We start from the raw sequence: 23,806 nt of genomic DNA, 5'->3' as shown, positions 1-23,806 counted from the left end.
ATAGTTTAAAATATTTTTTTAAATCTATTCTTTTTACTCAATTAAAGTCAATATTCTTTTGTATTGCTGTATGAAAACGTATAGTACAGAATGGGCCTTCATTAACATTTAAGGTTTCAGAGTAGCAGCCGTGTTAGTCTGTATTCGCAAAAAGAAAAGGAGTACTGGTGGCACCTTAGAGACTAACCAATTTATTTGAGCATAAGCTTTCATGAGCTACAGCTCACTTCATCCACTTTATGCATCTGATGAAGTGAGCTGTAGCTCATGAAAGCTTATGCTCAAATAAATTGGTTAGTCTCTAAGGTGCCACCAGTACTCCTTTTCTTTTTATTAATATTTAAACTTTTGTTGTCTGCACAAAGTGTGTACAGTTCTGAAAACAAACTTTGAAATAACAACTTGGTGTTCCTTTCCATATTGAATTTGTTCAATTTACAAATAAAATGTAGATTTTTTTTTTAACCTGCAATTGAAAACTAACACTTGCAGTGGGTTTTTTGTCTTGTGCATCAGCACCTGTAGTAAATATTCAGAAATCAGGAGTAAAAGTCCTGATCCTGCAAAGACTTACAGATATGCTTAATTTTGCACGCTACATGTAGTCCCATTGACATTTGCTAACAATTTTGTTGTTTATAGTTTACTTATAGTTCTTTGGATCCCAAAGTACTTCACTGATCATATCAGATATATAGCCTCAAAGATCAGAAGAGGATCCGTTAATTGCCAAATTAATAGTGTAAAAAACATTTCAAGCTTCTGAAAGAGGAAGTATTTATCAATAATAGAAAATTACCCCCCAAAAAATCTCAGTGTAGCTGAGAGACACAAGTTAGTAAAAGCACAGGTATGCAAAACAAGAATCCTTTAATTAAGCTGATGTGAGGGGTTTTTTTGTTCTTCACCATGACATGAATTTTGTATGGTTCATCATAACTTTGAGTTTTGTTGTTTTTGCCAAATTCTTCTTCGATGAATATATTTAAATGTGGGGTTTTTTGGTATGTAATTTGTTTTGTAGTTCAACTTTGGTCTTGGCATCTGGTAAATACATTATTTATCCAGTAAACCTGTTCTCAGTTTGATTATCTCACTTAAGTAGTTCCAAAACTTCAGTGGGAGTACATGGGTGAACAGAGGTTTGCAGGATTTGGCCCTTTCTATGTAAAAATGTATATTTGAGCACTAATGCCTAAATTTATCAGATTTTTTTTTAAGTATCAGAGACAGCTAATTATATTAGAAATGTTTGCTACATTTTCATTTTGTTTTCTTCTGAACGGATTGTAATAATTGTATAGTTTACATAATTTACATTAAGAAAAGGAGTACTTGTGGCACCTTAGAGACTAACCAATTTATTTGAGTATAAGCTTTTGTGAGCTATAGCTCACTTCATCGGATGCTGTAGCTCACGAAAACTTATGCTCAAATAAATTGGTTAGTCTCTAAGGTGCCACAAGTACTCCTTTTTCTTTTTGCGAATACAGACTAACACGGCTGCTACTCTGAAACCTATAATTTACATTATGTGCCTATACTAACCTGAAGGCATATACAGAATAAATATAACTTAAATACAGTTTTTTTAAAAATAACTTAAATGTTTCCATTAGATTAAAGAGACAAAGTAGGTGAGGTAATACCTTTTATTGGACCAAGTGACAAGTTTTTGATTTTTCTTACCCAGAGCTCTTCATCAGGTCTGGGAAACAGAGTGTGGCAACTAAATACAAGGTGGAACAGATTGTTTAACATAAGGATTTAACTCATTATAAAAAAACATTCAAGGAGAAGTGGGCAGTTAACACCTCTGCAGTTGTAGCCAAAAGGAAGGTTACTGGTTTATAGATTGTTGTAAGGAGCCATAAATCCAGCGTCCTTTATTAAGTCCATGATTTTTAAGCTGTCCATCTACACTACGCAGCTTTTAGCAACAGCTACAGCTGTGCCGCTAAAAGGCACGCAGTGTAGCCTCTGTTTGTTGGCAGAAGAGAGCTCTCCTGCTGACAAAAAAAAAACCTTCCACCCCCAACGAGCAGGGCAGCGTTAGCATTGTTGTCAGGACAGGGCTCCTGCTGACAAAGCGCTGTTCACACCTGCGCTTGTCCTTGGCAAAACTTTTGTCTTTTGGGGGGGGTGTGTGTGTGTGTTTTTTAACACCTCTGAACAACAAAAGTTTTGTCTTTCACTTGCCAGTGATAAAGACTTAGGCCTTATCTACACTGCCACTTTACACCGCTGAACCTTTCTTGCTCAGGGGTGTGAATAAAATGCCCCCCTGAGCGCTGCAAGTTTCAGCGCTGTAAAGTGGCAGTGTAGACAGTGCACCCAGCGTTGGTAACTATTCCCCTCATGGGGGGTGGTTTTTTTTTATTCCCAGCGTTGGTGCCGTGACTACACGGCCACGCAGCTGCGCTTTAACACTGCTAGTGAAGACATACCCTTCGTGTCTAAGGGCTAGACTACACTGGAATCGCTACAGCGGTGCAGCTGTAGCACTGCTAGTGCAGATGCTCTCTGCCAATGGGAGACAGCTCTCCCATTGATACAATTACTCAGCCTCCCCAAGAGGTGATAGGTATATCTGTGGGAGAGCTTCTCCCACCAACATAGCATTGTCCACACTGACGTTTAGGTCAGTGTAAGTTACGTCAGTCGGGGGTGGCATTTCCACAACCCTGAACAACTTCAGTTATACCAAAGTAAGCGCTAGTGTGTACAAACCCTAACAAAGTTATGAATTTAAGTTCTCAGGCTCTTCTTTTGAAGGTGTTGTGCAGGTTTTCTTTGAAGATGAGAACTGAGGGGACAGATATGGAGTGAATGTTTTGTGAAAAGTGCTCACCCACGGGTGATAGGATATGTTTTTTTGTCTTTTTTTATTTTTCTGTGTGAGTTCATTCAAGAGTGTAATAGTTGTCTGGTTGTCATTGGGGCATTTAGTGCACTGAATAAGGTATACCACAGATTGATAAGTATGTGTAGGACCCATGGTTCTTGAAAGATATGTTACGGGAGGTATTGATCTTCATAGCAGTGTAGATATGTGTTCGTGTTTTACATCTATTATGGTAGGGTCTGGTGCCGTTCTGAGTTGGTGTGTCCTGGTATGTGGGGAGCTTGCTTCTGATGATGAGCTTGGCAAGGTTGGGTGGGGGGATGGTTCAAAGGCCAGAAGAGTGGGTTCAAGAAAGATTTCCTTCAGGATGTCCAATAAAAGATATTACCTCACCTACCTTGTCTCTCTAATATCCTGGGACTAACGTTGCTACAACAATACTGTAAAACCACATTAGATTAATGCATTTCCACCCCACTAATACTGAAGACTAAGTGTCCGATTCTACAAGTTGCTGAGCAGTCTGGTCTTGATATTACAAAGCACTTATATGCAAGCTTAACTTTAATTACGAGTTGTCCCATTGATTACCAACTGATAGGGTTTGCAGTGTGCTCTATGGGTATGTCTACAAACCAAAGAAAAATCTGCAGCTGGCTAATGCCAGCTGACTTAGGCTTGCAGGGCTCAGGTTGCAGGGCTGTGTCATTGCTGTGTAGACTTCTGGGCTCAGGCTGGAGCCCAGGCTCTCGGATCCTGCAAAGTGGGAGGGTCCCAAAGCTCAGGCTCCAGCCCAAGCCTGAAAGTCTACACAGCAATGAAACAGTCTCAAATCTCAAATTGGCTGGCACAGGCCAGCCGCGGGTGTCTAGCTGCTGTGTAGACAGAGAATCACAGAAGATTAGAGTTGGAAGAAACCTCAGGAGGTCATCTGCTCCAACCCCCCTGCTCAAAGCAGGACCAACCCCAACTAAAGCATCCCAGCCTGGGCTTTGTCAAGCCTTACATACCCTGTAAAAAGAAAAGGAGGACTTGTAGCACCTTAGAGACTAACAAATTTATTTGAGCATAAGCTTTCGTGAGCTACAGCTCAGCTGTAGCTCACGAAAGCTTATACTTCGTAAATCAGCAAAATGGATCTTTGTCAGACCCAGGGAAAGTAAATGCTAGATTTGAGGGCTCACCTCTGAAATTGCTCTTCCCCCAATCAAACTCTTTTAGGGACGTACGTTTGAGTATCCTGTGGCCCTCAGAGAGCACCTTACGCTTTTGTCCCAGAGTTTACAGGTCTTCAAATTCATGTATAGGTGTAATTGCTGCTGGTGGTTGTGGTCTATAAAGACTTTCATGGTATGCGTTCTGCATACTGTAGATATGACCTCTTCATATTTTCCCTTGTCAGTTAACAAACCAAAACACCTGCCATAGTAAAATACAAGGAAAGAGGCCATCTCCAAGGCATTCATGACCGCATAATAAAGGGCTTTATAGTTTTTCATGGAAACCAATTCCATGAATTGCATCTAGAAACTAATATAAATTTCCAGAATACAACCCTAACATGTTCTTTTCACTGTTAGGTAAGCATTCCACTGTATTCTCCATCAGCTGGAGTTTTAGTTGTCTGTAGCACCAATTAGATCACAGTGAATAATCCAGCATGCAAGTGACAAAGGTACAGCTAATTATGGCAAGGTTGATATCTGTACAAAATAAATAAAAAATAAGTTGAAATATTTTATGTGTAAAGAAACAGGTAAATTTGCATTGCTTTATTAATGGCTTAGGACCAGGGTGGATTTGATGTAAATCATGATTTAAATCAGTAGTCAGGAAGACTCGATTTAATCATGGTTTTCTACATAAAAGTGCATTCTTGTTGGTTGGTATAACCTTAATACATATTCTTCACAATTCAGAGAGAGATGTAGGTTTCATTTTTAGAAGGTACACACTATACATTTTTAAACAGTGATTTATTTTGAAAACTTTTCAGATTAGTTTTACAGCTATATCCGAAGATGAATGATTGTTCGGTTATTTCATTTACCAAAGGTAATTGAAGCAGATATTTTTGAAGTCACTGGGAGGTGAACTATCTCCAATTCAACAGGTTAATCATTAATATTTGGAGGATTTTCTTGCCATGCTGTATTAGGAGGAGAAAATCACCAGACAGACCTTTTAAATTGTTTTATTTAACTAAAACAACAATGTTAAGTATTCTGGATTTTTTTCTTCAACAGCAAACATATAATATTTTAACAAAAAAGCTTATGTCCCTCCCTCCTCACATTTATCTCCAGACTTCTTCTCCTTGTCCAGATCTATTCCGCCCCCAACAATCTTCTATTCATTGACGTTTTTGAAACTTTGCACTTTTAGAGAGAGGTAAGGGATTGACTCTGTGTACACAAATTTGCAGAGGAACAATAGAGTTGAGGTCTGTTATTTCTCACCTCTCTATAACTATTTATTTATTTATTTATTTAAAACATTTTTTGCTGTTAACAAGCATGTTACCTCAGGTGACACACATCCACAGTTTGAGACCTGCAAAACTAAGCATCTCTGATGGTATCTTCTAGACTGAGCCCCATTGGGTAGATAGATTATTTAGGTTAATCTTTCTGTACAGAAGCCTGTGGAACCCCATAAGATTGGGTCCCTAATCCATGAACTATTGGAACTCATTTAAAAAACTTTTCTTAAACATTACATCAATATATTGTCTCATACTACAGAATTAGAATTTATAATCCCTATTTCATGATGAGATATCTTTTGATTTATAATGTATCTGAATTAAAACTATCTTTAGATAGGTTTTTTCCTCAAAAGTCATTTAATCAAAAAATCCAATTTTTTTTATTTAAAAAAAAAAATGGCCACTGTGCTATCAGAACATCCAGAAAGCACCAAAGGATCTAACGAAACACCCCTCGAAATAAAAAGAAAGGAAACTCTTTTATATGGAGGGGGCAAACACAGCTTGCACTGTTTCCTCTTGAAGCTTTGACCAATCAATATAATCTCATACATGGAGCTCTTTATTATACCTTACACAACAGTAAAGTTGTCTGAAATTAATCTGTCGTCACTATATGCATTTCTAGAGTTCTTGTCTCTCTAGTATGTAAATATAATTATGTAACTCAATTATGTAAGTTTCAGTTAGGATACTTGGTAAAGTGGCCCCACCAGCCCTACTTATTCTTCTTATGTCATCAGTATTTCTAGAATAACAGATCTCTAATAATGGAGTTGGTTTTTTTTCTTTTAAGTTTTCTAATGCTTTTGGAGAACTCTGGCTTGACAGTCTTTTGTTTCCCCACAGAACAGGTGTGGCGTGTTTTCCCATTCTAACCTGCCAATGTGGCTAGACCCTGTCCTGGAGGAGCCACCTTTTAGTATGAGAAAGGTAGTTCTGTACCTGTTAAACCGTTGGCCTCTGTGCTAAAAAGAAGGCAAATAGTACAAACAATGGTGATTATTTTTTGGTGTGCACCTATAGGAGCTGAAATGAATCCACCCATCATCTCATTACACACAGACGACCAAACAGTAGTTAGATGGCAGCAACTTTAGCTCACCATTGACTTGGGATGGACATGAAACAGGCAATCTGGAAGTACAAACTTATGCATCTCATTACTGATTTCTCGTAGATAAAGTGGAGGTATCATTCAGTTCGTGCATTTCTAAGATTATAATTGATAAAACAGACTAGTTGCAGAAAACGTAGTTGAAAATGAGAAATGTTCTTAGAGTGAGCAGGATGTCATTCAGCTCAGTATAGATGTTGATCTGACTGTGTATTGTGTGCAAATATTAATATCCAATATCTATACATAGAGGAGATGAATATCCTTAGAATGGATTTTTAGAAAGCTTAATAGTCAGGTTCACTGTTAGGAATATTACAACTATGAGTGGAAAATATTCTTCTGTTATATGAACTAGTGTATGAGTAACATATACACTGTTTCAAAGGATTATGTCAACTAGATATTGAAATTTCATGGCAAGGAAAGTTAGGAATTATTTGGTGGTAGAACCCTAAATGAGATGAATATGGAAGCTATAACATCAAAGCAACTGTGTCAATTCTCATGCATATCTGCTCTCCAACATCTTCTATTTAAGTCTCAGTCCCATGTTCCCAGCAGAACACTAATCATTTAACCCAGTCTACGCTTACAGGAGAACCTCTCCCAGTCCAATGTATTTTGATAGAACTAAAATATGTCCCTGTTTTTCTCCCCAAACGTCCCAGTTTATAGTTTGTGTTGTCAGATATGCTATCTTATCTATTTGTATAACTAGAGATTTACCATGGTTTAGAAAATAACCTAATGAAATCTTCCTTTCTTTACAAAGATACTTGGCCAGCATTGCAAATGTAAATATTAACAGTAATTCCAGGGCCTAGCATTCCTGTGAACTAGATGCTTCAATCTAAGTGTTGTTTTTTAGCAAGTTGCCTATTTTAAAATATTTTTGTCCAGAAGAGCACTTTAGTAAAAACTCACTTAATTTTAATAGTCTCTTTTTTTGCTTCTGTGCCTTTCATCTTGGGCATCCAGGGCAGAGTGGCTTGGACAGCCACAGAAAATAGGGGCACGAGAGAACTAAAGATATGAGGGTGGAGTATTGGAGGAAAGAGAAACAAGCAACAAAGAAGGGAACAATGACTAAGGCCATGTCTACACTACCAATTTTTGTTGACAAAAGTGTTGTTGACACCCAAAAGGTGACATAATAAAAATCAGAATTTCATGTTCACACTTGCTCCCTCTGTTGGCAGATCACGTACAGATTGGGAGCACCTTTGTCAACAGTGTGAGCACTGCACTGTGGGTACCTATCCCACAGTCCAGCTTGACACCTTCTGTTGCAAGGTGTTGTGGGAAGGCGGACTGGGTCGCAGCACAGCTTGGGATCTGGCTAAATGTCCTGTGATGCATTGATTTATGTCCCAGCGCTCCATGGGCTTCCTGATTTCTTTCATGGCATTTCTGCAGCGGCCATTCTCTGCTGTGCACCCCAGCATCTTTGTGAGAAGGAATGGATCCTGAACTGCTCTTCTATGCTCTGTTAACTGTCATGAAGACATGGCAGTGCAGTTAATCATCAAGTTCCTAACTGAAGACTTGCAGGCACCCGACATTCTGAGTGACATGGCTAGGAGCAACTTTAGATTGCTTTTGGCATTACAGAGCAATTGCATAGGGTAGACTGTCACTTTTGGGCTCGGGTAACAAGCACGGAATGGTGGGATCATATCATCATGCAGGTGTGGGATGAAGAGCAGTGGCTGCAGAACTTTCGGATGTGGAAAGCCACCTTCCTGGAACTGTGTGCAGAGCTTGCCCCAGACCTGTGGTGCAAGGACACCAGAATGAGAGCTTTCAGAGTAGCAGCCGTGTTAGTCTGTATTCGCAAAAAGAAAAGGAGTACTTGTGGCACCTTAGAGACTAACACATTTATTTGAGCATAAGCTTTCGTGAGCTACAGCTCACTTCATCGGATGAGTCCTCTCAGTATGAGAAGTGTGTGGCAATCACTGTGTGGAAACTGGTGACTCCAGACTGCTACCGGTCGGTCGCCAATCAATTTGGAGTGGGGAAGTCAAGCGTTGGGGCTGCATTAATGCAAATGTGCAAGGCAATAAGTGGCATCCTGTTACGAAGGACTGTGACTGTGGGAAATATGCATGAAATAGTGGACGGCTTTGCAGACATAGGGTTCACTAACTGTGGGGAGGCGATAGATGGTGCATACGTTCCAATTTTGGCACCAGACCACCTTGTAACAGAGTACATCAATAGGAAGGGGTACTTCTCCATGGTGTTGCAGGCGCTTGTGGATCACTGAGGACATTTCACTGACATCAACGCAGGGTGGTTTGAAAAGGTGCATGACGCACGCATCTTTAGGAACACTGGCCTGTACAGAAAGCTGCAAGCGAGGACTTTTTCCAAACCAGAAGATTACTGGAGGGGATGTTTAAAAATGCCCATAGTGATCCTGGGAGACTGGGTGTACCCCTTACAGCAGTGGCTCATGGAACCTTACACGGGACACCTGGAGAGCAGTAAGGAGCGGTTCAACAGCAGGCTGAGTAGGTGCTGGATGACCGTTGAATGTGCCTTTGGCAGATTAAAGGCGCGCTGGCGATGCCTTTATGGCAGGCTAGACCTTAATGAGGATAATATTCCAATGGTCATAGCTGCATGCTGTACGTTGCATAATCTCTGTGGAGCTAAGGGTGAAAGGTTTGCTCAGGGGTGCAATGCTGAGGCAGACCCTTAGCTGCTGATTTGGAGCAGCCAGATACTAGGGCTTTCAGAGGAGCCCGGGGCTGGGGGGGTGGCAGTTCGAATGAGGGAGGCTTTGAGGCAGCACTTTGACAATGAGTACCAGTAATGTATATCTCTGTCACTGGTGTTAGATTTCCTAGGACGCAATGGTGTCATTTTAGGTGTTGTGTTCCTGTAAGAGAATGATTACAATGCCTGTGCAGGTACTAGTAGTGCCTGCAATCTCAATTTTTAGAAAAAAAATAAAGATGATTCACCATTAAAAAGTTTTGCTTTTATTAAACAAGAAACAGCACACACAAACACATAGATGCCTGTTGGGATAGGAGGAGCTAGGGAAGGACAGACTTTCACAACTGTCTGTAGGTCCAGCTATTGTGAAAGTTGTCCGAGGGGGTGGAGTGAAGGGGAAACGAAAAGTCCTGGAAAGTGGAAAGGAATGTGCGGGCAGAGTTTGTGGGGGAGCATGGAAAAGTGTGCTGCAGGGGAGGGCGAGCACAGATCTCCCAGAATCTGAGTCAAGCAGGGCTGCATCTACGCTACAAAGCAAATGGCTTGAATCCTGGCTAACTTGAGCTTAGACCCTCCAGCCCTGCAGGGTCCTTGGATCCTGGGTCCGAGACCTGGGTTAGCGCAGTTGTGGTGCAGGGGGGGGGTTAGGCTTGAGTCAGGGCTTACGTGCAGGCTTACATTGCAGTGTAGACATACCCTAAATTATCTCTGCCTCTGTTTCCATATGTGTAAAATGGTAATAATGCTTCTCAGAGTAGTGGTAAGATAAATTCATTAATACTTGTACATCACTTGCCTTTTTTAACTATATAAAAAATATTTTAAAAATATGGTAAAACCATCTTGTTGGTTATGTATACCTGTAATTTGTTTCCCTTTAGGAGAGAGGCTAGATGAAGGTTTTCCCAACTATGTCCTATTTTTTCATCTTACTCTATAGTATAAGTATGACAAACTTATTAACCTTTGTTTGGTTTTATTTTTGTCAGTCTTTGCTTGATTTGCTTTGCTGCTGCCTTTAATCCATATGGGTTGATCCTGCAGGGTCTTCCTTTTCCTGTTTTATTTCCGATACTCATTTTTTCCCAAATATTCCTTTGTCTTGACGTATTGATGAAAAGTAGCACTGCAATGATCTAGATCTGCACTGAAATTTAGGGGAGGGAGGTATCTTCTGTGGAAGCTAGTGTCACCACAAACCATTTTACATCATCAATCCAAACTGTTCTCATAATCCTGCCTCTTGTTGAGATGAATGGGAGGAAGGTATATTTTCTGTAACAGACATGACTATATACAAGCTGTTAAACAAGATGCTGCTTTTACAATATCCTTTGAATATTTTTATTCTGTTGCTTAAAAGGCAATAATGAGGGTCAGAGAGGAAATAAGAAGAAAACCTAGTATTCCCAGGTGTTGTATTTCTTCTGATCTTTTATCAGTGTGCAAGTATCCAAACAGTGGGTAATCTGATAGCACTGTATTTTTAAATACAATAATAATAATACCTGCTGTTGGTATTAACTTATTTTTACCTTTCTTCAAATTTTCATAGTAAGTACACTAACTACTCCAACATAACTGGTTTTGTTAAAAAATGCATTGGTAATCAAATTTTGTTGTTTCTCAGCTTTCTTTTAAAATTAATGGGAGCAGCTAATGCACATTATGTATTCACTTTACCTGAAAATTAATTTTTTTAAAATTCAGCCATTGTACTGAAAGAATGAGGGAAGTATCTGAGAGTTTCATTTCTTTGACCTTTTTACATTTTTAAAATAGCAAAGATAACTTGGTGTTGAAATATTGGTTTTGAAAAACTGCTTCCTTTCTTGGTTAAACTTTGATACAAAATATAGCTATTCTGCATACTCCTATACAAATCTGTAGCATTTTCTAGATCTGTATAACTTTTATATATATATATATTAGCTTTTATAAAATCTCATATCTTACATTTAGATGGCAGACTATTCATACTGAGTTAGGTAGGATCGGCATGGATCCAAGTTCTTGAATTTTTCTAAATGTAAGTTTTGTAGCTTCGCATTCTGTAATTCTGTAGTCACAAGATGATTGGACATGCAGCTTGGAGATACTTACTATAGAAACAAGCAAAGGAATCTCAAGTTAAATTCTTCTATAATGGGCATAATGTTCATGTTCAGGCATTTTATGTATGCATATTATAAATATGTGCTTATGTAAAATGGCATACATGGCACTGTGGTATAAAGGTTTCATTAACTTGGAATGGCCACATTACTCAGGAGTGAGGAAACTGCAGGTGAGCTATGCAGGTCATCCAAATGAGTCCTGATGAAATCTTTATCCTCTATATTCCACATCTGGCTGAAAAACAATTTTGGAGAGATTTTAAAAATTGTATTGAGACTATTGAGTTACCATGAGTCTAATTGTACACAGCGTAGAGGGAGAAGAAAAATTAAAACAAATACACTTAAAATGCCTATGAAATTATTCTAATCTAAAGTAACTTATTTACAAGAAAAACAAGTCACAACTTTTAAGTCTGATATTTTGGGACCTTGCAAGTTCTGTGTCCCTCAGTGGGAAGCTGGGAATCTCTCCTTTCTGATGGCATAAGGCTCCCATTTCCAGCCCTGAAGGGGTTTGCAAGATATCAGACCTTAAACCCTTCAATCTGTCTCTGATCTTGGGCATTTTGGGCTTTGGGTTAGTATAATTTTGAGAGGGATAGAGAAAATTCTATTTCAGGCTGACTTTTGAATTTCTGTTTTGAAGCTGCTCAGAGTTTGGAATCTCAGTAGAAGTAGTGATGGAGATGGCAAAGTGCAGGTGAGGTGAGCAAAGGTGCATGATAAATGCAGTTTATCACACGGATCTAGTCATCATGTGGATGTATATGTTACATACATGTTTTATATATATTACAGGTGGAGATGATAGCACTGCTTATAGCTGAGTTTACCTAACATTTTCTATTGTAAGACCTTGCTTTTTAGTTGCTTATAACTTTGCCAAACTGTTTTCCATGTTGTATATCTGCCCCAGGCTAAATTTGTTTGGGAATGTTTAAACAAAAATAGTTCAGCTATTTCCAACAATGAGATTTCCAACAATGAGAGGTAAAAGTACATTATACAGCCATTTCATTAAGGAAGGCCTCAAGCCTCCATACTTAGGAGAGGAGGGACTTGAAACTTAGCAGAGGGGTCATTCTGGTGCAAGAGGTGTGCCTTTTGCAGTCCCCATAAAAATCCACCTATACTTGGTCAGGCTTGGCCTCTGAAAAATGTCTGGACGTGCTCAATAGACGTTTGTGAAAGGTTGGCAGCATTATTCTCCTAAAATTATCAGCACTGAACATACTTCATTCCCACACGGCTTCTATGTGCTGACCAAACTGAGAATGCACCATCCTCACAAAGTGACTGAGCACGGTCCATTCCAGGGCTGCCAGGCTGAGTGAGACTTTTTCTGCAGTTGCTCTTTCCAACAACTGAGGGCCACAGTGGTGGCAGGCACTAAAACTGAGAACGGAGAATGACTGTGTTATGCTCTTAAGGCTGCCCCTGCTGATGTCTAGGCAGCAACAAGGAGAAGAAGGAATCAGACTGACTTGTTCAAATGCAGAGGCAAGAGGAGAATATGGATAGGGTAGCAGGTGGAGGCTGTGGGGATATAGGAACAAGAGGGACAGGGATAGGCTGTAGGGGTGATAGAACAGAGGAAGCAAGGATAGAAGAAAAGAGGACAGGCTCAGGCGGGACAGTAGGGTCTGTAACCACTAGAATACTCTTCCAGAACCTGGAATAGAATCAAGATTTCCTGAGTTCCAACATTCCTTTGCTGTCAGCAAATAGCCATGAAACCCACTGGCAAAGTGTCTCATCTCTTTCTAATGGGTGGTCCACATAGCAGTAGAAGTATATATTAATCTCTACTTGTTGCTCTGTTGGCTGAAGTGGTAGAGATCTGTGCTGTGGGTATGAAAGTTCTAACCCTTCTGAAGACCCATGTATTATTTCTTTTAATATAGGTTGTTTTTCTTTGATAAAATAGTGTGCATAAGTAGAAAAACTTAGCACTTTATAGTTCTTTTAATCCATAGATCTGAAAGTGAATTACAAAAGCAGGCAAGTAATATTGCTATTTTACAGATAAGTTTGTGTGCATGTATTTCACTATTAATAATTTACACATATGTATATTATACAGACACTTGAAACCTATGTCCATATAATTTAATCTAGTAAAGACCCAAAAGATTGGAAAAAAACAATTATGCCCCTTGTAGTGGCATTTTTTATTTACAATGAAAGCAAGAGAGACATTAGTAATATAAAGCTAACAAAATTATGAAGTAAACATCTACGTGATTCTCAAGGTATAATAACATTTGTCTCCAAATTGCATTTTATGTCATGTAATCCAGTAGTGACACTGATTTTCCTCCCCCTCCCCCCCCTTTTCTGGTCTGGCGGGAAGTATAGCACCACCTGGTGCTGCTTTGCAGTTATTATTTATGTAAGAAAAATTGGAAGCTTGGAACTATCAACATTTTCAAATGTAGATGCTTATCTCCTATATTTAGACACTTAAATAAAAGTGGGCTGCCTTTGTTTCCAGAGGTACTGACACAACTCCAGTCAAAGTCAGTGGGATTGAAGGTGCTCAGAATTTTTGAAAATCAACCCAATTTTATTTAGGTACGCGCATGGGGTTTAGGGAGTAGGTTTTGAAATCTTTGGCCTCTGTCTCAACCTCAATAATATCTTGGGGAAGAAATAATGTGTTGCCTTTGCATACGTTTTAAGTACACAGTTTATGTAGCTTATCTGTCTCAATACTTGAACATAATTGTCCTTCAGGTTTCTCAGAATAAAATTAAGCATTATAATCTTTTAATGATTTACGGTAATTAAATGGTTCTCTATGCTGTTTTTCCTTGGTCAACATTTTAACTGTTTTTTAAAAATGTATCCATAGGTAAAAACATCAGAGTTTTATAGATACTCTCGGCAGCTGCGGCATGAAGTTGACCAAGCCATGAATTACTTTCATAGTGTTCACCAGCAGCCTTTGATGGAAATGAAATCCAACCGTATTCGTTCTGCCAAACCCCAGACTGCAGTATTTAGAGGAATGATAGGACACAGCATGGTAAATAGCAAAATTCTTCTCTTGCACAAACCCAGGGTCTGGTGGGAACTAGAGGGCCCTCAAGTACCTTTACGACCAGACTGCCTTGCCATTGTCAATAACTTTATATTCTTGTTAGGAGGGGAAGAACTGGGCCCAGATGGTGAGTTTCATGCTTCCTCCAAAGTATTTAGATATGACCCTAGACAAAATACTTGGTTGCGAATGGCAGACATGTCTGTTCCACGCTCAGAGTTTGCTGTTGGTGTTATTGGGAGATACATCTATGCGGTTGCTGGGAGAACAAGGGATGAAACATTTTACTCGACTGAACGGTATGATATCACTACAGACAAATGGGAATTTGTGGATCCCTATCCAGTCAATAAATATGGTCATGAAGGAACTGTACTCAGTAACAAGTTGTATATCACTGGGGGAATTACTTCATCTTCCACTTCTAAGCAAGTGTGTGTGTTTGACCCCAGTAAAGAAGGGACGGTGGAACAACGAACGAGGAGAACTCAGGTGGTCACAAATTGTTGGGAGAACAAATGCAAAATGAATTATGCAAGATGCTTTCACAAAATGATTTCCTATAATGGTAAGCTTTATGTCTTTGGTGGTGTTTGTGTGATCTTGAGGGCCTCCTTTGAGTCGCAAGGGTGTCCTTCTACGGAGGTTTATGACCCAGATACTGATCAGTGGACTATTTTGGCTTCTATGCCAATTGGAAGAAGTGGTCATGGTGTAGCTGTTTTGGACAAACAGATAATGGTTCTTGGAGGCCTTTGTTACAATGGTCATTACAGTGATTCAATTCTCACCTTTGATCCAGAGGAAAACAAATGGAAAGAAGATGAATACCCAAGAATGCCCTGCAAGCTGGATGGTTTACAAGTTTGCAGCCTGCACTTTCCCGAATATGTACTGGAGCATGTTAGACGTTGCAACTAAAAAAACAAAACAAAACACCCTCCCAACCCCAATGAAACACAAAAAACTATGTCTAATTTGACAGGAAAACAAAGCAGATTTAATTCATTTAAAGACATTGGCTTGTATGTTAAAAAGCTATTAGATGCATAGAGAAACGGGATGTACAGGGAATGCACCTACCGAGTTTATTAGAAATGCCAATAACTGTGGACTCGTATTGTAAACGTTTTGCTTTTTATTTTTTTTTAAACAAACACTGCTGTATGTGAGGTGGAGTGGAGGGGGGGAGAAGAAAAAATCTATTTTTCAGTGTGTTTACTTTTTTCCTTTTTCTTTGTGGCCTTTTATGTCCATGCAATAAGTTTATTCTGTATAATGGCCATCACAGCAGCATCCTTCTTGGAACCAGTTGCATAAAATGATCTACTTATGGGGAGAAGGGGGACAGAAGAATATATATTGTACATTTTAATTTTCATTAAGTGTCAGGATAGGATTCAGCAGCCTTACTGGGGGAATACCTGACTTAAACTCTAGTGACAAGGGTTTCATTTTGTTCCTGTAAGTTGTGGTGGACATTTTATTTTCTCCATTTATGAGTGCTCACAGTCCAGTTTGGTAGTTTGTTTGTTTTTCCCGTAAGTACATTTTAAAATGATCTTAACCTTTGTGCATGGCTTTTCCCTGGACTTGTACAGTAGTATCAGTAAGTCTGCCAAAAAATGCAAGTTATACATTTCCTGTTAAACTGATGATGAAGCATTTTTATACTCGAACACTATTTCTATGCTGCCTTCTATTGTCTGCATTGTGTTTGGTGGTGAGTAAAATATATACACACACACATGCATACCCTGTAAGATCTATATACAATGCATCTTTTTATGTGCAATTAGGGTATTATATTTTTAACCAGGGCACAGATTCAGCCGTGTCTGTTGAATTTTAGAGATAGTAGCATTTTTTCTTGAATTAAACGTTACAGAGTCCTTAAGTAACTGGAGGCCTAGTTTGGTATCAAAGAAGCCTGTCTTTGGTATACACTGATTCATTCAGTAATATTTAAACTCTTTATATTAATAATATGTAATGAACTGTTAACAGTTTGACATTTTATATATTATTTTAAAAAAGTAAATACACCTTACCCAGTTACAGTCCTTCGCTTTTGAATGTGTTGCCTTGTTTTTAATAGAAATCAGAAATGTGTCCGTAAGCAAGCATGAACGCTGCACTAACCTGCAGTTTTTTGTCAGACCTGGATATACTCTTATTTTTAGGAATGGCATCGCTTGTAGTTGTGTTGAAGTGATGTAATCTAATATTTTTTGAAGCATCAACTGATATGAACTGCTATGTTCTAAAAATATGGGGTTAGGCAGTTGGGGACAATGTTTACCATTTCTGTAACCTTTAAAATACAAACCTATAGCTACTGACCTCATACTTCCTGAAATAAGACTTGTGATCCAAGAGGGCTTGAATAACTGCACCATGTTTGAGCACTTTGTTAACTTGTTGACTTTTACTGACTGTAGATTGGTGAGACTATCCACCAAGATAAACACTATTATAAAAGTAAAGCATTAAAATCCTAGTTCTTTCACACTGGTGTGAAATTAGCCTCTTCTGGAGTCAAGAGGGAAAAGATTTCCTCTCTAAAATTTGAGGCCAACACTGAGCTCAAATATGCAGGGACAGACTGCTGATGTAAGCTTGTAAAATCATCTGCTGACATGAAACTCTGTAACATTAGATTTTACAAGATATGCAGTAATGGTTGAGAATCCATTTCTGTTTCAGCATCTCCCAGCCAGAAGTCACTGTAGAAAAGGAATGTACAGTACTCAGGGAGTTCAAAAGAATGCACTTATAAGGGACCAAATACACCCTAAATTTGCTATGATAAATAGCAACAAGTTTGTTTGGCTAAATGAAATCAGAAATGAATAATGGATATTAAAATGTTTTGTGAAATGCACCATGCTGACATTTAATGGTATCTTTGTTTTCTTGTAGTAATGTTCTTTCAATTTCTGGATTGAGAGAGATGGGAGGACATGGAGTTACATTGCAAGTTAGCAGATTTTATTTTTTTAATTAGCAATAATTTAGCAAAGCAGAGTTGGTTACTGTAATCTTTGATCAAAAGAGAATTTACACTACCATAGCTGGAATGATAAAGGATGTCTAAGTCAGAGATGGCTGGACCAAATGTTCACATTCAGTCTTTTGGTGCAGACCACAGCTTGCAGTTAAATGTAATTCTTTGCTTATTATTTTCCTATATTTTTCAATTTACAAGTACAGAATTTAATTTGTTTCACTTAGTAATTTGAACTACAACCTTTCTGGTATAAGCCAAGGCTCCAGCCTTTGCCATGAGATGTGTGCAGATGGATCCCTGCTGCCAGGCGGGGCACCATTGACTTTTTGATGGGCCCTGCTCAGGTGCAGGGTTTCTGCCTGTGTGTATTTTATTGCAGAATCAGGGTTCAAGACAAGTTATCTTATTTTTACTCCTGTTTTGTTACTTAGCCCATTTTCTGACATGTTGTTATGTGAATGGGACGGCAAAGATTAGTAGTCCTGCTGTCTAGGTAGGCTTGTACAAGCCTATCATGAGTAATATTGAGCATTTCACCCTGCTACCTAGGGGTGAGCTGGGGAACCATTGTTGATCTGGAAATTTGGTCTTCCATGATTTAAGTATAACAGGCTAAAGAGAGAAGGCCAAGATTTTACAAAAATGGGTGTCTAAAGTTATGTTCCTAAATCTGTAGTTCAGCACCTACGTAAGTGGCCTGATTTTTCTAAAATGCTGAGCACCCTGCAGCTCCCTCTAAAGGCAAAGGGAATGCTGGATGCTTGGTACTCTTGAAAACAAGGCTAGTTATTTAGGTGCTTATGCCCCTTAGACCATATTTAACTTCAGGCACCCAGTTTTTACAGTCTTGTTTAAGGCCTGTAATACTAGTTACTTTGTGAAATTCTAACTTGAACTAATTATTGGTTTCATCTTCAGCTGATGTGTTGGCTGTAAACATTTGAGAATTATTGGAATTTGCTTGGTTCAGAATGTCTGGGAGGCTGGAGAATGTTTTGTAACATACATTTCTACCATGCTCATTATTTCAGTCAATAAATATATAATTAATCCACATTATTTTTTACATTGTGATGTAGCTTTTGAAAAAAAATTGTTAATTTTTGATATAGCTTAGAGGGATGTTTTCTTTTTCACTAAACCATTTTGTGTGCATTTGCCTTTAGTACCCATGCTCCTTAGTCAGTGCTTAAACAAAAACAAACAAAAAAATCAAGGCTAGTTAATCAGAGACTTGCATGTCATCATTGAGATCTTTTGAATATGATTATTATATTAACTCGAGGGTTTTTTGCCACTTAAATGTGTCCCTAGTTAATGAGGAGAGAGGTAAACCCTAACCCTTTATAGTAAAATTGCTCATTTATGTCCCCCATTCCTTTTTTTACTTTTTAGAACTTGGCACACAGCCTGCTTTTAAACAGCAACAGTACTCAACATTGTAAAAAGGGACAGACATACTTAGTCCAATCTCTGTTTCTCAATTTAAAAAAAAGTTGGTGTTGGGTTCTTGTCTAGCTGTCTCAGTTTTCTTCCTGGTTCTAGGAGGAACCCTGTTTTCTTATTAGGGGCCAGAAGCTGCAAAGTGCTGAGCACTTCATGAAATGTGCTGAGCACCATCAGTTCTCACTGGGAGCCCAGCATGCTCAATACCAGGCAGGTTTGCAAAAGAACTCAGTACCTATTTAAGCACCAAAGTAAGTGGCCAGATTTTCAAAATTAAGCCATTAGCACTGGGTGCGCTGAGCACTTGTGAAAGTCTGGCTGTATAGATTCAGCTGGAAGGAGGCAATTACTGATTCTGTAGAAAGAGGCAGCTACTATTTCAGAAAGCTCACTAGCCTGAGGGACCTGTGGCAATTCAAGGTCTGATGATTTTGCTGTCTACTTTCGTATGCTTTATGCCATTGGAAAGCTTAAAATCCCTGCTTTTCAGTGCTATATAGCAGTCACTAATTCCTAGTCCTAGTGGTTTGTGACTTTAACACTCTTGGGGTATGCCTACATAGGGATAAAAGACCCATAGCATGGCCGCAGCTAGCCCAGGTCAGCTGACTCGGGGTCAGGCTGCGGGGCTAAAAATCATTGTGTAGACATCTGGGCTCAGGATGAAGCCCGAGCTCTAGGACCTTCCACTCTATACAGAGATTTTTTTTTTCAGCCCTGGAACCTGAGCCCCGCAAGTCCAAGTCAGTTGAACTGGGCCAGCTGTGAGTTTATCCCTGCATAGACATAACCTTTGGGCCCTGAGACATGCAGTCCTGTCATCTTGCTCTTGGGACCTTCTTTCTGCAGAAGCAAATGCTGCCTTTTTACTGATAATATAATAATCATCCACATCCAAGATGGAGCTTCTTCCTACACTCAGGAAGCAAAGGATAAAATTAAATGTACAAATTAAATTAGGTTAAAAACCATACATATACCAATACTGGTCTTTAACTCAACGTGACCACTTCGTAAAGTGCGGGTTGGCTTGAGGGTATGATATCAGCTGCTTTTTCTGAAATACACAATTCTGCACCTTATGTCTTTTGTTTCATAAAGGACTAACTGAAGAAAAATCATGCATTTTTAAAATGGGGATGTCATTGACAGGAATGTTTTTGCCTTTATTGAAATATTTTTTTCTTGACCAAAAAAATAGGGAATTGGGCTTCAATTCTTCAGACATAGGCATGTTTTTAGCTTTACATAGATGAGTAGTCCATTGAAGTAAAATTAAAAGCTATGCCAACTATTTAAGTCTATTCACATGTAAAGTTAAGCGTGTGCCAAAATGTCGGTAGGATTGGAGCCTTAGAGAGAATTTACTTTCCCTCCACCTCTATCCAATATAGTACCTTGTGAATTTATTCTAATAAGCATGTTATGTCACAGTTAAAACACTCAAGTTGTGTGGAAAGGGTAAAGGAGGAAACACAAAAGGAAAGATATGTTAGCTATTTAAAACTAAGTTTTTTCCAATGTTTTATAAGTAACAGTTTGAGATTTTAATGTTTGTAAGACAATCTGAAAAAGTTTAAAATAAACACTAGTGACTACTTTTGTTATGGCATCTGTATTTTATTTTTCTTTGATTGCTAAATCTACAGTTTCAGCATGTGTAAGATGTTAAAACAAGTACATACTACGTTTGAAGTAAAACTAAAAAAATTATGCTGATGGCATCTGTAATCTTAACAAAATATAGTACTGTTAAACAGGTGGCAGAAAAATAGACTGCTGAGCACAGCTTCCCTGGACTTCCCCTCTCCCCAAATTTCAGCACATGTTTCTGTGCTTTTTAAAAAAGTTTGAAGTATCAAATTCAAATAATATTTAGATTATAATTGAGTTGGTAGCTGGGGGAAAACCACTTTCTACTTGCAAGTGATATTCCTTATATAGCGCATGGGGGAAAGAAAGGTTGGTGTAAACATAAAAAATGAAATGTTACATAGAACTGCAGTAATAGCTATACTTTTATAGAAGGTTTTTATTTCCGCAGTGAACCCACCTAACTAACATTTAATGCAGGTCATGGGACTAGATGGAGGGAATAGCAAACCTCCCAGTCTGATTTTCTCTTGTCCTATGTATTATTTTGCAGAGCTTTAAAAAATGAATTCTCATAAATTGAAGAATGTAATTTCACTGTAGTTTCATGACTTTCCAGTCCTGTATGAGATGGTTGTGTTTTGAAAAGAACTTTTTCCATCAACTTACTGGAAACATTATTTGCGAGTTCTTCTGTGTGTGCTGTAGCAATTGGAAGTAGTCTGCCTGTTTAAAAACAAATATAGAGAGTTTTTATGTACATTTTTGGTTAATTGTCTAATATTCACCCCAAGGCTGCTATAAAATTCTTAGAATAATTTAAGGTTTGCCTTTTATGACTATTTTAAAAAGCCTTTGGTTTTTGGCAGAAGTTAACTTTTCCTAGCTATGGATACAATATGTTCAGACGTGTATGTGCTCTGTTCTGTTTTTAAACTGAAAAAATGTACAAACTGTGTATAAGAAAAGTGTAAATAAAATATTTTTCATCTTTAAGCACACGGTTGCGTAATCTCTGCAATAACTAAATGCAGTATACCTGGAGATCTTTTTTTTTGCACCCAAGACTTGTGGATCCAATTAGATAAGTATTATCTTAAAAAAAAAAAAAAAAAAAAAAATGCAATTCACAAAGCTGTATTAACACCCTAAAAAGTTTCAATAAGTCAAGTTGAATATGTTTGTACAGAGTACAGGCGTTGCCTTTTGGTGGTTTTTTATAATCCTCCTCTTTCAAATCCCCCACACATCCCCAAGACATATTCTCGTGTGTTCATGTGCTCTAGGGCCTAGTCTAATCCCCATTTGAGACAATGGTGCCTTTCAGTTGACTTCACTAGGCATTGGATCAGGCCTGTACTGTGTCAAAAGCTCTACCAGTTCAGACCAGCTTTTTCAAGTGTAGACTAATGTGTCTTTCAAAGTTGCTGTTTCCTCATCCTTGATTGCTCCTGTAGGATGTGACTGCTAAATTTTCTAGAACCCAACTCTCTTGTCTGTCATCATGGCTCATTATTATTATTATTGCCTTTGGGTTTTTTTTGTTTAGACAAAAATGTATCTTGGGTTTGGACAATATACAGGAATCTATCAGAATGAGATATAGTGAACAACAATATCTAAAAAGAGTTATCAAGGACTATGTTTGTAACTCAATATCTAGACCTGTAACTACTTAAAAAAATAAAAATAAAGCCAACCTGGATATCCAGACCAGAGACCAAGAAGGGAAGAGAATCTATCACCCAACAATGTTTCTCAGTTATCAATATGCTCAGTCTGTTTTAGGATAACAAGCTTTTGGAGCCCCAGTGATCAGAGAAGGCTAATTGATTTAAAAGAACTGAAGATTTTCCATCAGCAAGATTCCATGTACATTTCAGCATTCATTTAATAAATTTTTTAAAGTAGGTCAATGTTCTGTCAGTGTTGGAAAATAAAGATCAAAATGTACTTTAAATTAATTTACTAAAAGTAAATATTATGGTCTCTCCATTTTGTCTGCTCAGGTAGCCTGAGTAGCGGCCTTCCCTGTCAGTCTTGTTCACTTCACTTTCCAAATCTGATCTCTCCCTGTCCAAAAACAAAACAAAACCCCCACAGTATTTTACAAGACTCTGTTCAGCTCCTTTTTGTCTGTGTCCCTTCTGTTTGTCCCCCTTCCTTTCTCCTCATCCTTCTTTGTCACCTTAACTTTTTCCATTTTAATTTTTCCAGTGTTCCTCCCTCGGATCTTTCATGTCATATTGCCACTTTTTGATACCTCAGTTGCCTCTTAAGGAGGGCACGCTCCTGTTTTGTGACTGACATGTACCAGGATGAACACTCTCTCTCTCTAGTTTTACTCTCTCCTACCCTCTTGGGATTTATTCTTCCCCTTTTGTCTTATCCCACTCATTTCTTAATTTCGTTCTTCTGCCTGCTAGTCTCATTCAGCTACTTGATATATTTACCCTACTGCAGCAGCTCAGTATATGTAGCCCCAATCTCCAGTAAAATAAAGTGCAGTGTCTGAACTTAATACTGCTTTTCCTCTCTTCTATACAGTACTTCATACTCATGGTCAGTACTGATTCCCTATCTGCTACTTGGGAATGCTATTCCATGCTATTGCAAAACCACCCAATTGGGTCCATCAGCAATTCCTGTGATTAGCACTCTGCTTCCCACTCCATATACGTTATACATAAAGTAGGAAAGTGGAGCTACAGCCCCAAAGAGCATTTCAGCTCTCTACTTTAGGCGGTTGGTGCTGCCCTGTCCACTGCATCTATGGGCACCTATTTATCCCCACTGATCTGTGTTGCATTGGTAAACTAGAATGAAGTGAGATTGTAAGAGAAACTCAAAGGATTGTGTTGTCTGATCAACATTGCAAGGTTAGTTTATGTTCCTCAAGGACTGATAAGCCATATAAAGACAATCTTGATAACATGTATTAGTCAGGGATTTCCAGAAATGCTGAGCAAATATCGAGACAATAATAGAAATGTTCCATTTGTAGGAAACACATATTTGATAAGTTTGTATATACAATTGTCAGCTCTCTTCCTCTCTCCATATCATGCTGTGCTTTATCAGGGGCATCATTACTTGTCTCCTTTATTTAAATAGATGTGATATTACACCTTTGCATGTGTCTTTCTCCTTCAAGGGAAGACACTCTGGGCTACACACAGAGACTATGCTACAAATATAGCCTAGATCAGACATACTTCTAACTCTCTCTGTTCACTCCCTATGAACTCCACCAGCTACCTTCCACAGTGTAGATTTTGTCTGTGCAGGAAAAAAATGTGAATCCCTTGAGACAGGCCCTGATGCTTTCTGTATCCAAGCAATCTGGCTCACTCCATCTCGGCTCTCTTCCATGCTGTTGGGAACATTAATTGTTTGTTCATGGAATCACAATCT

The 23,806-nt window shown here is 38.6% G+C and overlaps 1 protein-coding gene across 2 annotated transcripts in view; it reads left to right on the top strand.

The window, feature by feature from the left end:
• Nucleotides 1-22,810, top strand: part of KLHL15 (kelch like family member 15) — a 36,978-nt gene extending 14,168 nt beyond the window's left edge. For both annotated transcript variants that reach the window (XM_074968289.1, XM_074968294.1), the window contains exon 3: nucleotides 14,155-22,810. In XM_074968289.1, coding sequence (XP_074824390.1) covers nucleotides 14,155-15,264 — 1,110 coding nt within the window. In that variant the 3' untranslated portion in view covers nucleotides 15,265-22,810. The remainder of the gene's footprint in view (nucleotides 1-14,154) is intronic.
• Nucleotides 22,811-23,806: the final 996 nt, after the last annotated feature.

The sequence above is a fragment of the Natator depressus genome, chromosome 1, assembly GCF_965152275.1.
Source record: "Natator depressus isolate rNatDep1 chromosome 1, rNatDep2.hap1, whole genome shotgun sequence".
Classification (NCBI taxonomy): Eukaryota; Metazoa; Chordata; order Testudines; family Cheloniidae; genus Natator; species Natator depressus.
Note: the sequence above shows the minus strand (reverse complement) of the source record. Positions and strands in the feature narration are given on the sequence as shown.